Source organism: Pyrgilauda ruficollis, unplaced genomic scaffold (assembly GCF_017590135.1).
Source record: "Pyrgilauda ruficollis isolate IOZ18807 unplaced genomic scaffold, ASM1759013v1 scaffold41, whole genome shotgun sequence".
Classification (NCBI taxonomy): domain Eukaryota; kingdom Metazoa; phylum Chordata; class Aves; order Passeriformes; family Passeridae; genus Pyrgilauda; species Pyrgilauda ruficollis.
In genome coordinates this window covers 8,047,167-8,062,550 of record NW_024525601.1, presented here as the reverse complement: position 1 = coordinate 8,062,550, position 15,384 = coordinate 8,047,167, and the positions used below count along the sequence as shown (strand labels likewise).

Sequence of the window (15,384 nt, the reverse complement as noted above, 5' to 3'; positions counted from 1 at the left end):
AGCAGTACAATTGCATGTTTTTTAATCAAGTTGCCAGTTCAGCTTGGTTTGGTGTGAATGCTGGCTCTGGTTTACCTTAAACATGTTTTCAATGTTTCTGAAGAATTCTGAATAGAACATCAGTTTCTAAGCTTTCTCTTTAGTTTGTAGTTCAGTTGGTTAAAAGGTACTCCTTGTCTTAAAGGCTATAAGGCAGACACCTTTAAAACTGTGTTTAAATGCAAAGCAAATGTAGCACAAGGCCAGTGTACTACTAGCAGTCTTGTTTTGTTTGTCTTGATTTTCAGTTGTAACACAACAGCTTTTTACTGTTTTGTGCTGTGCCTCAGCTGTCACGCAGAAGCTAACAGTTATTGCTGGTGATCTCTTTAGGGCTCCAGCATCACTGAATGATACAAGCTTGCTTCACGATCCCTGCTTAGGAACATTTGGTGGACCAGTATTTCCGTGGCTGGTGTTGGGAGGATATGATGGTTAGTGGCAAAACACTACTGCGGTATAAGTCTGAGAGTACATACTTATAGGGCTGTTCTTGGTGCTAAAGGTGCTTTCTCATTTAACACAGCTGTTTAAATGCAGTCCAGAGAAACTGGAGTTTTGTTAAACTTTCAGTATGTAAGGGTGTTTTGAGTAGACTAGTCCTGGGATTGGAGGCAGACTACTCTGGAAGTGCAAAATGCAAGCAATCTGTAATTGGAACATATTGTCAACAGGACAAATATTTGGTCTGCTTTGGCCCTGGTGAAAGATAAAGACATGAAGCAGCTCAGGTTGACATGCTGGGATATATGTGTATTTTCCTTTGAGTTAGAATAAAGTTTTGTTACTGATCTGACAAAGCAGTTAAGAATAGATTAAAGTGTTCACAATGCTTTCATATGAAATACTTTCGTAATTACTCTTAAGCCTGGATTTTGTTCAAGCAATTTGTCTAATTAAACTGTGTTTAATATATCTAAAATAGTGCTTAAAGGCAGCGGTTCTTTATTAAACTGCAGGGGATTTGTATTTGGTTTGAGTAAAATCTAAGTATGTAAGAGGTACAGTGTTTAGGAAGCCACATTTCTCATTAGATGGAAAGTCATAAGCAGTGGTTATACAGTAGCTTTTTGTCTAACTGTGCAACAATTTAACATTGTGGTGTCATGAACATGTTAAACAATGAATAATTACTCTGGAATGCAATCTGTAGTGCTTATCAGCTTTGGTTCTTATTTCACTAGTATGTTTGAGAACTCAGTGGTGTTCAGTGGAGTTGTAGGGATGGGATTGCTTTGGGCAATGCTAATTTTAAACTTATTTGTATTTGCTATACTAGAATGTAAGTTCCATTTTTTTACTGCCAAACTTTTTATTTCTTCTATAGATGATAACTATAATAATGCTACAGCTCTTGTTATTACTTTTCCTGTCAACAACTACTACAATGACTCAAAAAAGCTGATGAAAGCCTTGGCATGGGAAAAAGAGTAAGTAGTCTTCCTGTTCTGAAATGCATACATGACTTAAAGCAGCTTTAAATGTTGATTAAAAAACCCCACCTGCACTGTACTGACAGTTTTTCAGTATAACTACAGGGATGTTTCAAGAGGCAGCAAAACTGGTTAAAACCAGACTATGATGGTCGTAAGACCTTCAGTTTGTCTGGCACACTTAATTTGCTTTGAGACAGAGGTTCTAGTCCTCTTAGTGACATCTAGCCCAGTAGTACTTGCCCATAAGTAACTTCAGAAAGGATTTATTTTTTTTTTGTGGCTAGAATTACACAGGTAGACTCTTTAGTTTACTGGACCATTAACGATGGGTGGAAAGGTCGAGCCTGATGCTGTAGTTCTTTACCTTTAATTTTTAAAAATGTCATCCAGATGAACATCTAAGCCTTTTGTCCCCTCTGCCACCTTGAAGAGCTAGCTTATGCAGGCCAGCTGCTCTGGCTGTCAGTTCAGATAGAAACTACTGTACTAGAAAGTTTGTGACAAAATAAAAGTATGACGAGCATCTGCCTGTGTCACAAGCACCTCCCAAGTTGGGGAACTGAAACAAGGGCTAATAAATTGTTCCAGTACTGTAAGCAAGCTGCAGTCATCTTTTATGTGTGTATTCCTAGGTCTGGCTTTGAGGGAGACTGTGCTTAGAGTTTGAAATAGCTCATGTAAGGTACCTATTTGTCCTCAAATGCTGGAGAGAGCATGGAAAGTATTTCAAAGTAGTGTATTTCTAGTTCTTAAAGTGGAGTTTTAGGTATGTGTAGCCTGTGCCTCTTTTAAAACTGAGAAAGGTCCCCTCAAACCACTGTCTGGCCACAGGGTACTCTTGTACCACACAGACAATGTAAATTTGCCATTAACTGGCTCTCAGGTATTTCTAGTGGAAGATGTTTTATCCTTTTAAAGTGTGATCAACCTCTTGGATTTTTTTTAGATTTATTAACTTTCTGAAGAACTACAATAATTCAAACTTAACGATATCATTTTCTGCTGAGCGGAGTATTGAAGATGAGATCAACCGCGAAAGCAACAGTGATGTTAGCGTTGTGTTGATAAGCTATATTGTGATGTTCGTCTACATCTCGATAGCTTTGGGACATATCCAGAGCTGTAGAAGACTGCTGGTATGTGTATAGTTTTCATTGCTATGAAGACTAAAGCTAGAGCTTGCTGATATTAACTATTTTTTCAGAATGCTGATGTTCAATTTTTTGTTAGAGCATTGAGTCCTTCATGGGCAGGAGTTAGGGGGAGCATTGTTTTTCTGCTAGACAATTCATGTGTATTTCGTAGTCTCAGCTGAGTTCTTTCACTTGATGTTCAGTTAACATCAGCTTTAAGACTTGCAGCTTCAAGGTTGATAATTCTTTTTTAATACCTGGATCTTAAAAAAATCCCTGAAAAGTTTTCTGCTACCTAGACTAAATGTTAGAATATGGCTTTTGCCTTTGCAGTAATCTGTTCTGTGGGATGATGCTTGTTTGGCTGACGTTCAGTACAACTTTCTTTAGGTGGATTCGAAGATCTCTCTGGGCATTGCAGGAATTCTGATTGTACTGAGCTCAGTAGCATGTTCTATAGGCATTTTCAGCTACTTTGGAATCCCACTGACACTGATTGTGATAGAAGTAATTCCTTTCTTGGTGCTGGCTATTGGAGTGGACAACATTTTCATTATGGTTCAGACACTTCAGGTATTTATTCTTGCTCTTCTAAAAGTGCCTGTCATTTTTGGAGGCTGTAAACTTGGAGCAGGAAGTCTTCTTTGTTCCAATGCTCAGGTCAGTGTGAGCAGCTCTGGACTCTCACAAGATATTTTGTGAGAGTGGAAGAGAGCCAAGAATCTGTGTACCTTCTACCTTCACAAAAAAACCCTAATTTATGTCTCTGCATTTTTCATATTGCTGCTTGATATCAAAATAGTTGTAGAACTCAACTGGTATTTTGATCACTTGTAACTGAAACTTATTGTAAGCAGTAGTCATGAACTAAACTATATGCTTAAGACTAGGAGCTTCTGACACTAAGTCTTAGTGGGTAACAAGCTTTTTAATTTGACAGATTCAATAACCCACTGAAACTGGTACTGCCTCTGTCAAACGTGTAGTTTTATCTGAAATACTGAACTTAGTACTATATTTTAAATTTGAAGCAAGACAGCAAGTAATGTTCAGGCTGCTCTTGTTTTAGAGAGTCTTAGGTGGTTTTTATCTAACTATTGTTAATGCAGTGGAAACAACAAAAGATAGCTTAGGATATTTTAAAGTTTCAGGTTTTTTGAAGCCATATGAAATAGCTTTATAAATTGCATGATTCCTAATAATAATAAATTATTGCCTTAAAACAGAGAGATGAACGCCTTCAGGGTGAAACTCTGGATAAACAGATTGGCAGAGTCTTGGGAGATGTAGCACCCAGTATGTTTCTCTCATCCTTTTCAGAGACTGTGGCATTCTTTCTTGGTAAGACACCTTTAATATTTTAAGATAAGGGCCTTATCATAACTGCATGTTTCAAGAATAAACGCAATACAAAAATATAAAGCAAAATAAGAATTTGTAGAGGCTGTTTAACTTAGTTGTTCATTGTTACTATCAAGTTAAACTGCTGGGGATAGGCACTGGATTACTTTAGGAGTCTGGCATAATTTATAAGATCTGTTTCTGAATCTGTTAAGCTTTTCAGCCTGAAAGACTGAAGATTTTTACTGACTTGCAGTGACTGACAAGTCTGAATTTGACCTTCGGAATAGATCAAATACCAAGGTGTATGAACTCCTATATGGTGTTTATTCATCTTGACAAAATGCCCATTGGTTGGAAAAATGCTTCTATGACAGATTTATGTTTGAGGCTCACTTTATAAGTTTTAGAAGTAAATCTTTTGTTGCTCTACAAGTTTAATTTGGCCTTCTTCATACCGGCTTTGTTTACCTGCAGAGTAATTTGTCATTGGATCAACTTGCATTGGAGTGGCTTAATACTGAAGCAAGATGTTGCCTGACAGCACCTCTTAACTGCCCTATTACACAGTCTGCACCTAAATTTGGAATTGAGAAATAGCTTAGAACTAGTAACTCCTTTGCACAGCCTCAGTGCTGTTAAATAGGTCAAAGACAGCAGCTGTAGCCAGGCTTGTATGGGCTGTTTCCTTTGCTCTGGAAAGAAAGGCTCTTTGTCCTGCTATAAGGCTACCACTTAAACTGGACGTTTGTCTAGAAAATGCTCGTGCATTTCTTGGAGAAGGGAACTCTCTAAACAAACTGGGTCACTTCCTCCAGGGACACTGTCTACGATGCCAGCGGTTCGCACGTTCTCCCTGTTTGCTGGAATGGCTGTGCTCATAGACTTTATTCTTCAAGTCACTTGCTTCGTGAGTCTCCTGGGCTTGGATATTAAACGTCAAGAGGTGAGTATAAGTGCACCTGTAACTTCAGTGTCACGTGGATGACGACATCTGCAGAACTGCTCTAACTCTGGCATTTAATCTGTTTTCAGAGTAATAGACTGGATATTCTGTGTTGCATCAAAAGCAGTGAAGAAATGAGTGGAGTCCAGCGTTCTGAGAACATGTTATTTCTGTTCTTCAAAAATCTGTTTTCTCCATATCTGCTTAAGGATTGGATGAGACCAATAGTAGTATGTATAATCTATTTCAAGTAAGCAGTCATCTAAACTTCAGCAAAAGAGCAGTGAGCCTGAAGGCCTAAATAGGGAAGAAAAATCTTCAATACAGTGAATGAAGCTTCTAGTTTTTTTGTTCTCAGCATAAGAATAGAAATAAGCTTTTGTAACTGCAAAAGTATTTCAGTAAATAGAGGCTTGATTGTGGATTGTCTAAAGCCCAGATTTAAGAGTTGCATTGCAGTCAATCAAATTACTTTAGCCTATGTAAAAAACCCAGCATGTATTGGCTTCTACACTGCATTAATCCAGAGCGTTGTTGATGAATCTGTGATTCAGTTTAAGGTTACCATGCTTATTTACAGAAGGTGTTTGTAACCTTCACTGATGATTTCTAAGAACCAATTTCCTTGCAGTTCCAAAGGGACCCCTGAGTAGCTATGTTGTACTACCATTGCTGTATTAAGCCTGGGTAGCATATTTAGCGTAACTAGAGCCTCTTTGCATGGTTCCTATTAGCTTAATAAATGAGTCCTATCGTCTATTGTTTCTGTGCAGTTCTCACTTCCATGGATTTGCTTTTTTTGCAGATAGCAGTGTTTGTGGGTATCCTGTCATTCAGTGCAGCAGTTATGCACAATGTAGAGATTGGACTGGATCAGTCTCTCTCAATGCCAGATGTAAGTCTTGTGATCGTGTCACTGTTCAGCAGTTTGTGGCTGAATTGAAACCTTGATACCTTGTGCTACCACAACATTCCATAATAGTAACTCAAAACTTTCCCTTGAAGGACTCCTATGTAATAGATTACTTCAGCCACATCAGCAAGTACCTGCACGCGGGTCCCCCTGTCTACTTTGTCCTAGAAGAAGGACACAACTACACCTCTTTGGAAGGGCAGAACATGGTGTGTGGTGGAACGGGATGTAATAATGATTCACTTGTCCAGCAAGTCTTCAATGCTGCAGAAATTGGTAGCTAGTAAGTCTTTCATGCTTGTCTCTGCATAATTGCATGGAAAGGATGTATCTGAGCAGTGTGTCCTCCTGATTTATTTCAGGCTCAGCTGCTGGTCGTAAACTGACATTCTATTTTATTTGCTTTATGTTGTGGGTTTGGGAGGGAAGGGGGTTGGGAGCAGCTGTGATAGTCTTGTACAAGAGTGAGGATGAAACCTGTCTGGACTGATGGGATAGATTGATGTACATGGGTTTGGAAAAGGGGCTTGATCCTTCAAGGAATCTTGGAATGGTAGTAAGAAAAACTTGTGGAAACTTCTTAGCAGGATTTTAGAAAATGGCTGCATGCTCAGCTTCTAAACCTGGTGAATAAAGTAGGCTAGCCTAGGGAGACTAAGCAGGAATTTTATCTGCAGGTAACAACTCAAGGAAGTTGTTTCGCAATTCCTTCCACTGTAGTTCATTTCAGCCGAACTGAAGGAGAAGTTTTGCTTGAAAGCTGAGACAACAGGGTGTGGAATAGGACAGGGATCAGAGAGGGCAGGAGAAGGGAAAGCTGAGCTTGGCAGCAGGACAGGATGCAGTGAAAAGGCTGCTGTTGTTTTCTAGCTACAGTGTTCTGAGCTACCTGAGCATTATTGCTCTTGGATGGGGTACTGGAGCATGGGACTATATGAAGAGCTGAGTAGATTTGACAAGAATAAGTTGACATGACATAATTTGGCACTGGAGAGATCAAGTGATATGTTTTGGAATTAAACATAAAATTACTGATGATGGATATGCTGTGTTATTTTCATTAGCACAAGGATAGGCTATGCCCCGTCATCCTGGATTGATGACTATTTTGACTGGGTGAAGCCACAGTCGTCGTGTTGCAGAGTCTACAATACCACTGGCCAGTTTTGCAATGCTTCAGGTATTGGCATCCATCTTGTTGCTAGTGAATTAGCTTGGTTTATAAGTTTCACAGCCAAAACACTTTCTCATGGTATGAGTCAAGTAAATACCTTTTCTTACTGTAAGTGGGGACCTCTTGAGTTGTCCTCTTAATTTATTTGAACTGCTGTTTGAGTGAGCTTAAATATTCTACTGGAATGCTGCAGCCTGAAAACAGCCTACCTAGACAGCCAGTGTGACTTGCTGTAAAAATTCTGATCCTTCTCTTGGCTGTCTTAGAGCACAAAACTTGGTGCTCTGCTTTTGTTAAGGTCTTTCAGCTGGGTGTAGTTCTCATCAGATCTAATGGAGACAAATGCACAAGTAAGAGTTCTCTGACAGTCCTTGCCTTGGTAGCAATAAATCAAATTAAGGACTACAACTCTTATATAGAATTTCAGATGGATCAGTTAGTTCATCAGTAAAAATGCTTTTTATGGAATTGCATCCTGTAGTAATGCAAATCAGAAGTTACTACTGTTAGGAAAAAGAATACTTGACCCTGTAGATGACCTTCTTCCTGGATTTCTTCAGTCAGCGATCCATCCTGCACTCGTTGTCGACCACTGACTCAAGAAGGCAAGCAGAGACCACAGGGTGAAGACTTCATGACCTTTTTGCCAATGTTCCTATCAGACAACCCTAATCCTAAATGTGGCAAAGGGTAAGAGCCTTATTCTGTAGACCCTGCTTAGACCAATGTGTCAAAGATATTTGTTCTGGGTTTTGTCTGGAGGTTAGATATCTAATGTCCTCCTAAAAGCTGTACAAACATTGACATCTCACCAGTTCTGTACTATTTTCTGAAAAAAACCAAATGCATCATCAACTAAATGGAACAGCAGCTTTCCCCTGTACAAAGAGAGACAATATCTATGGTCAGTCTGTTCTAGAATATCCTGTGCAGTCTTGAAATGTATTGTGCTCTGAAGCTTTCATAGTTTTAGAAACTGCTAGAAACAACTACCAGCTATTAGCCCTCTAAAGGGCACCTACAAGAGAGCTGGAGAGGGACTTTTTGCAAGGGGGATAAACAAGGAGGCATGGCTTTAAAATGAAAGAGGGTGGATTTAGATTAGATGTTAGGAATAAATTCTTTACTCTGAGGTGGTGAGGCACTGGAACAGATTGCCCAGAGAAGCTGTGCCCCATCCCTGGAAGTGTTCACAACAAGGTGGGATGGGATGGGATGTGAGCAGCCATAGTCTAGTGGAAGGTGTTCCTGCTCATGGCAGAGGTGGAACTAGATAGATGATCTTATGCTCCCTTCCAAACCATTCTATGATTTCATAAGATTATTTGTTATAAAAGCTAATAAATTTGAATAGTGCTGACTTCTGACACATACCTGTTTTTATAGAGGACATGCTGCATATAACTCTGCTGTCAACTTTATAAACAACAAAACTGAGGTTGGAGCCACTTATTTTATGACTTACCATACTGTACTGAAAACATCATCTGATTTTATTGATGCTATGAGGAAAGCTCGGATTATAGCAGACAATATTACTGAAACTATGGGCATCAAAGAGAAGAACTACCGAGTGTTTCCTTACAGGTACAGTTAGATCTTTCTTGCCTTGGTGACAAATACTTGAGCAATGCAGAAAATGTGCTGACTAAAGACATATTAGAAACCTGAGTTTTGTCTAACAGAAGGTAATGCAGAGACATGGGGATTTCTAGTAAAACTAGGAAGATATAATTTGTATCCATAGCACTGGCCGCTTTCTACTGTCATTGATAACTAATTTAAATCCTTCACTACAAAGGCAGATATGACTCCATTTGGGGGCATTTCCTGGCTTTCATAGTAGGGTTTAATAGTTCAAACATAAGCAGATATGTTGACATGGGTAATTGCAAGCTGTGATGTGAATGTATTGACCTCAGATAAGTTATTTAAATGTAAAGCAAATGCAACAGAAATGTCAAGTATAGGAGTACCACACTAAGATTGAGTTGGAGTTGGTATCTGTACATCTGAAATACTGATCTCTGCCTCAAAGAATCCTAGCTGTACTTATGGTCCATCTGCAGTAGCTCCTGTAGATATCACAGTGGATCTGAGCCACCTACATTCTGGTAGCTGCTGCAGCTGCTTATATTGAAATATGGGAATTACACTGGCTTTGAGACCATGATCTTTATTTGAAGTGTTAGTGAGGAGTTAACTCCTACAGAATGCCGGCTGTTAGGTGACATTCCACTGATACAAGGAAGCCACTTTCTCTTGGTGACTTCTGTGGGGGATGGGGGAACTACTTTAACCTTAGCACAGAAGCTAATCTAATATTAGCATATAAAAGGGAAGATGGCTAATGACAACCTCTCTTTTTTCTACAGTGTGTTTTATGTCTTCTATGAACAATACTTGACAATTGTGCACGATGCTATCTTTAACCTCTGCATCTCTTTGGGATCAATATTTCTGGTGACAACTGTGCTTCTTGGTTTTGAAGTATGGGCTGCTGTTGTGGTTTCAATAACTATTGCTATGATAATTGTCAACATGTTTGGAGTGATGTGGCTCTGGGGCATCAGCTTGAATGCAGTTTCATTAGTAAATCTTGTCATGGTAAGTCAACATGACCTCTTTGCTTCTGTTTCCAAGTTTTGAATAGTTCTGTGTGCTACATATGTACTTGTGATACTGGGCAGTATTCTGCTGCTAAACTTTGACAGGCCTTTGAACAGTAGTGGAACTACCCTAACACATCTAGCAGAAGAGAAAATAAGTTGATTCTGATGACTAGTCCTAGTACTAATAAGATACAGCAGTTGAACTGAAGCTATACTGCATCTGGTGGAGGTCACTCTTGTTTTGCAGCAACAGCTGCATTGCTGCTGTCTAGGCTAGGTGCTGCTCCACGTCAACACGAGGTGGCTCATGCTGAAGGGGAGGATGCATAGGTTTGTCTGCTGTATTTATGTTCTACAGAGTAGATCTGGGATGTGCTAGCACCAGTATTGTTCCCACATAAGTGGATGAAATAATCTGGGCAGACAGCCTTGGTAAAGCACTCCAGAACTAGCTCCAGCAAGCAGCTGTAGGTTGCTCTGGCTTACTGTCTTCTCAAGAGGTTCGTGGCAGGTCTGAGGGTTAGTGTAAACTGTTGGCCCATGTTACAATTAGATGTGTGTTCAAGCAAGTCTCTCTACTAGATAAGGCTAAGATTAGCCAAGCGTTCAGTTAGTGCTGTAACAAATCAGGTATCAAATCATGATGTATATTCAGTGTTATTCTAAAGCAGTGTTATTGCAGCTAATCGTTGTAAACTGATTCTAATGTTCAATGTTCACTACGTGCACTGCATCAAAGCCAGCTTGCTTCAACCTCAGGAAATTTGACCTCTGAAAGAACCTCATGTTCCACTTCCTGTTTGATTGTCTGTTAGTAATGACTGGTGGTAAAACACCACACAGTGTTTTACCTGTGTGGCAAACACCTGGAACAGCCTCTGGGAAGCGACACTAAGTTTTGTCATTTCCCATGGTACTTTAACTCTGCGGACTGATGACAGCTGCTAGGAATCTTTCTAGCCCATCTAGAATTCTGAGTAGAGACCTTGCCAGCCAAGTGCTCATCTAACTGAAGTTTTCACATGTTTCCTTTCACTCTCCAGAGCTGTGGAATCGCTGTGGAATTCTGCAGTCATGTGACAAGAGCGTTCACCATCAGTACCAAGGGCAGTAGAGTGGAGCGTGCGGAAGAAGCTCTGTCTCACATGGGCAGCTCGGTGAGTATCTGCTGGGTGGGGAGGGGAAAATGAGTAGCCAAGTAACAGCCTTACTATTTTAAGAAATACTATAGGTGACAGTCTTAAGTCATAAAGATGGCCTTGCTTTTTCTTTTTGGAATGCTTAAAGCTCTTAAGGTCAACACAGGCTTCTACTAGTAATAGGGGTGATGAAGAATCACTTTTAATCTGATGCTACTACTACCTAATAGTAGAAGAGAGCTAAATGCTTTAGCTGAACTAGTAGTTTGGATAAACCTCAAATTGTCCCATTAAAATTCAACTATTTCTCTTCCAGATTGTCAGAGGTGACTAGGAAAAGTGGTTGTGAATATGGGATGCAGTTGGAGCTTGTAGAGAACAAGCAGGACTCGGTGTTTAGGCAGTACTCTCATGTCACTTGTCTTAGACTAAGTGAGCTGTATGGGGTTGGAATGGAAAGTTCTTGTGATGTGTGTACCACACCCAGGTACAGAACTTAACTGGGATGTGAGTTAAATTAAGTAATGGTTTCCACTTGTATCTGCCTGAAGCAAAAATTAATTAGGTGGCTGCATAGATCAGAGTGGATTTTTAATTATACTGAGCCTTTCCTGTGGGACCAAAAAGATGAACTCTTGAGTGCATCTTGATTTGGTCCTAGACTGGCAGGGCAGGAGGTATACTGCATACAGGAGACTTAGATCACACAGAAATGTTACCAAATGCTAAATACTTGAAGGAAATGGATTACCTAAATTCCTAGTTATCACTTAAATACTGTTTTTATTGCCAGGTATTCAGTGGTATCACGCTGACCAAATTTGGAGGAATTGTAGTATTGGCTTTTTCCAAATCTCAAATCTTCAAGATATTCTACTTCAGGATGTATCTAGCTATGGTTGTGCTGGGAGCAACACATGGACTGATATTTCTTCCAGTTCTGCTTAGTTACATAGGTAAGATGTGACAGTCTGCTCTATACCACACTTCAAACAAAAATAGCTGTCTGTGGACTTTCCATGACACAAAAGGGTTGCAGAGATGAAAAGCATCACTGGAATGTGCCTCTCTCATCTAAGTGGCCTGTCCTTTGGAAAGCAGAGGCTGACTGGTGGCACTGCAGGCTCACTGTTGTGGGCTTGCTGAACTGAAGCAAGCACTGCCTGGCCCACGTGGCTGCACTTTGCTGTGCTTTGTGAAGGTGCCTGCTGTCCCAGACAGCAGCATGACTAGCATGTTTCAACCTGGGGACAGGATGGTGGGTGGAAGCAACAAACCTCCTGTGGGTCGCTGTTCCTGCATTTGCAGAAACCACCTTGCCTTTCAGTGAGGATGGTCCAAGCACTGTCCTCTTGAATTTGATAATGCATGTCTATAGAGTAGTCCTTAAGTAAGGCTCAGTTTAAGTCTACCTTTAAAGGGCTTAAGACTGATGGGGATTCATCTCCCACTGCCTTTGTTGGGGCTGTCAGCTATGAACAGCTGAGCTGAAGCACGTTGCTGACTTAAGCTGGCCCTAGTAAGATCATGCATGCTTCCTGATGACTGATCACCTGAAACGTGGAGCCTTTGGATAACTGTGTTCTCTCCATCAGGCCCATCAGTAAATAAAGCTAAAACTCGTGCTGCACAAGAGAGGACCAGAGGTACAGAACGGGAGAGACTCCTCTACTTCTAGTTTTTAACCGTGTTCAGTGGACTGCCTGAACTGTGGCTTAGGCCCAACTCCTAAGAACTGAAGCGCAGCAGTGTTCTATGACTATCACACTGTAACCACCACAGACTTGACTCCTGCACAGATTCAACTAGAAGATACCAGCTGCAGCTTTGGACATAGCTTTAAACTCAGGAAATGCTAAGTGTGGCTCAAGTAACAGTATTATAAAACTAGATGTGTTAATAAGATTACTAAAACACTTCTGTTTTCAAGAGGTTGCATCTTTTTTCTTCAGAAACCTAAACCAGCTGTAGTAAGTTGAATAGCATTTTGTCAATGAAATTGAGGTGATGTGTATGAGAATGGACTGCTAAACCACTGACACTAATTTTAAATGCAGGTCAATGCAATTTTTGTCTCTATTTTTAGGGGGAAGCCATCACACGTTGTAATATTTTTAGTACTATTTGCCAAAATGTCTTGTATATACTTTATTATAAAATAGCAATTTTGTAGTTCAAAAATCTACTTAAATGCAATAAATTAAGTTTATACATTTCAGTTGAAGAGTCTTTCAGAATGTTGTGGGTTTCATGAGAGCTTGTTCTCCAAAAACTTGTTTGAAGAAGGTGACATGTTCTTCACAGTGCTCACCTACAGGAGACAAAAGTTCCATGTTCACTTTACAACTTACAAACCAAGAACCAAGATTGTGTAGTTTCACTTATCTTCATGTATTGGTACTAATTCTTATCTTTAATGTGTGTAAGTACCAGAGTTGAACAAACAGAAAGCATTGGAATACTGAGGTATTTCCAGTCCTGTGACTGGTATTCATGAGGTGATGCAGATGTTTATTTGATCTAGTTCATGGATCTAACCAGCAGATTCACAGCATGAGAGCCATTTACTGTCAAGATGCAAGAGTGTGGGGTGGGATTCTGCACCTACAGAATGTCTGGTGATTACAAACTGGTGATGTTGCTGGTGCAAGCAATTTGGCTTGGCTTTTAAAGAAAGAACTGTAGCATAAAACAGGCCTTGAATTTTTGTAATTAGTGGAAATAGACAATTAAACTCAAAAGGTTTCCCAACCTGGTTGCTGACTTCAGGAGAAAATACTAATTGGATATAATGGCTCTGCTAACCTAAGCAGTGAGAGCAACTGCAAGTCAAACAGGTTCATCTGCAAGTTTATGTTTAGTTCAGCCTCTTTACTCCTGGGTGCAGTAGACAAAGGAGTAAGCCAAGTTAGTTCGGAACTATGCTTAAAGGTGAGTAGAAAATATATTCTAAACTGTGCCAAGAGTTTTATCATCTAATACAGGCTCAACTGGATTGCACAACTGATTATCCTGGTCAAACTGCTTATTGCTTACCTGGTGTGAAGCTGGGGTTTCCTCGTAACCGCTGGTTTCTTTGTTCAAAGAATCGGAATATGGTGTAGAAAAGCATCTCATCCTCTGCTTGTTTCGCTGCATCGAGGAATTTGCGGGCTGAAATGCTGTCGTGTCCTCCAATACCCCTGATGAATCTCAAGGCAGCCAAAACTTGGTGTTTGGACAACAGAACTTCCACTATTTCATCATTTGCTGTGGAAAGTCTCTGTGAAGTCAATCACAGCTGTAAGACAACGCTTCTAATGCATGCAAATAATTGATGCTACTTAATGACGTCAAGCCTGGTCAGGGAAGCTGTTTGACCAGTCTAACCCACATGTGACATGGAGGTACTAGAGTCAGAAATGCTTACTTTCAACATGTCCAGAGAGAGCTGATGTGCAGGAGGGTAAATGCTTTCCAGGGACAGTAAGAGACAAGCCTAGGGCAAAAGTAGAAATAACCTTAAAATTCTGAAGACTTCTCCCTTCCCTCACTAGCTTATTGGAGCTACTTGCTTACATACCAAGGGCTTTGAGTCACTGAGCACATGGTACTGCAGAAACTGATGGAGCATGTAGAACAAGTTGTGCTGAACAAGGGTTTTGATGACCAGCTCATACAAGTAGTGCTGTGAATGTAGGAAGAAGACAATCAAAGGCAGGTCTCTGTATGTGTTTTTACAATCTACAAGTCAATATTGTATAGAATTTACACACGAGACTAAGACTGGACTAAAATTTCATGGAGTGGGGCAATGTACTTGGCACATAAATGATTTACCTGAACTGCAATCTGGAACTGGTTGAGAGAGCGAATGTATTCCATCAAGACGGCTATAGTGAACTTGTGAGGTGCTTCCTGGACAAAGAAGAAAGTGTTAGGTGGAAATTGCATGGCTTCTCTGTTAATAATCCCATAAAAATAGGCATCAAAATATGTTAATCCTGACCAAGCTTCCTGCAGCCAATTTCAAGCCGTCAAGTTAAGTTGGCTGATCTGAGACTGCTGCCAAATTAGCCCTTAAATTTGTTTCATGAGCCCTTAAAATTAACTTACCTTCTTCTCTGTAAAAACAGATAAAACATGTGTGTACATATCAGACTGGTCAATAACTGCTTGAGTGCGGACAGGACGTTTCAGGAGTGGATTACTTCTACTCAGGCCTGTTTCTACCACCTAGGAGGAAAAAAAGGTCTTTTAAAAAGAAACCTGTAGTGTAGTACAGTTCCAAGTCAGTTGTACAGACTGTTTTCTGTCTCAAAAAACAACTATAAATTTGTGTTAACAAGGAAATTCATATCTGTGGTCATGTTATATTAGATGCATTTTGTTCAATAAGGATTTAATATTAAATTTAAAACTGTTTTTTAAATTTATATAAATACAGCTGCTCTTATATACCTCAAAGCCAGGAGATAAATCTTAACTACACTGACATGGGCCCTCAGGCTTAGAAGAGTTTTGAGTATGTGACTGTACTCTGAGTTAGTGCTTGAATTTGTTACTTAAAGGGAAGTAACTGAGATGTATCGGGACTGCCTGTTTACACCATGATACAGTGTGCAGTGAAATCAGTGCTTTGGAAACCAAGGCAGTAGTTATTGATTCAGAG

The 15,384-nt window shown here is 40.0% G+C and overlaps 2 protein-coding genes across 2 annotated transcripts in view; one reads left to right on the top strand and one right to left on the bottom strand.

Annotated features, from left to right (window-relative positions):
* The window catches only part of NPC1 (NPC intracellular cholesterol transporter 1), a 26,894-nt gene extending 13,943 nt beyond the window's left edge, over positions 1-12,951 (top strand). The window contains exons 10-25 of the mRNA XM_041477650.1: positions 373-473; positions 1,367-1,469; positions 2,422-2,611; positions 2,999-3,181; positions 3,835-3,949; positions 4,768-4,895; positions 4,985-5,125; positions 5,701-5,790; positions 5,901-6,091; positions 6,873-6,988; positions 7,543-7,672; positions 8,369-8,569; positions 9,358-9,589; positions 10,638-10,751; positions 11,527-11,689; positions 12,329-12,951. Coding sequence (XP_041333584.1) covers positions 373-473; positions 1,367-1,469; positions 2,422-2,611; positions 2,999-3,181; positions 3,835-3,949; positions 4,768-4,895; positions 4,985-5,125; positions 5,701-5,790; positions 5,901-6,091; positions 6,873-6,988; positions 7,543-7,672; positions 8,369-8,569; positions 9,358-9,589; positions 10,638-10,751; positions 11,527-11,689; positions 12,329-12,411 — 2,281 coding nt within the window. The 3' untranslated portion in view covers positions 12,412-12,951. The remainder of the gene's footprint in view (positions 1-372; positions 474-1,366; positions 1,470-2,421; positions 2,612-2,998; positions 3,182-3,834; positions 3,950-4,767; positions 4,896-4,984; positions 5,126-5,700; positions 5,791-5,900; positions 6,092-6,872; positions 6,989-7,542; positions 7,673-8,368; positions 8,570-9,357; positions 9,590-10,637; positions 10,752-11,526; positions 11,690-12,328) is intronic.
* Positions 12,867-15,384, bottom strand: part of RMC1 (regulator of MON1-CCZ1) — a 16,146-nt gene continuing 13,628 nt past the window's right edge. Inside the window, exons 14-19 of the mRNA XM_041477603.1 lie at positions 14,829-14,948; positions 14,553-14,630; positions 14,296-14,400; positions 14,143-14,211; positions 13,770-13,995; positions 12,867-13,044 (exon numbers count right to left, since the gene is read on the bottom strand). Of these exons, the coding sequence (XP_041333537.1) occupies positions 12,965-13,044; positions 13,770-13,995; positions 14,143-14,211; positions 14,296-14,400; positions 14,553-14,630; positions 14,829-14,948 (678 nt within the window). The 3' untranslated portion in view covers positions 12,867-12,964. The remainder of the gene's footprint in view (positions 13,045-13,769; positions 13,996-14,142; positions 14,212-14,295; positions 14,401-14,552; positions 14,631-14,828; positions 14,949-15,384) is intronic.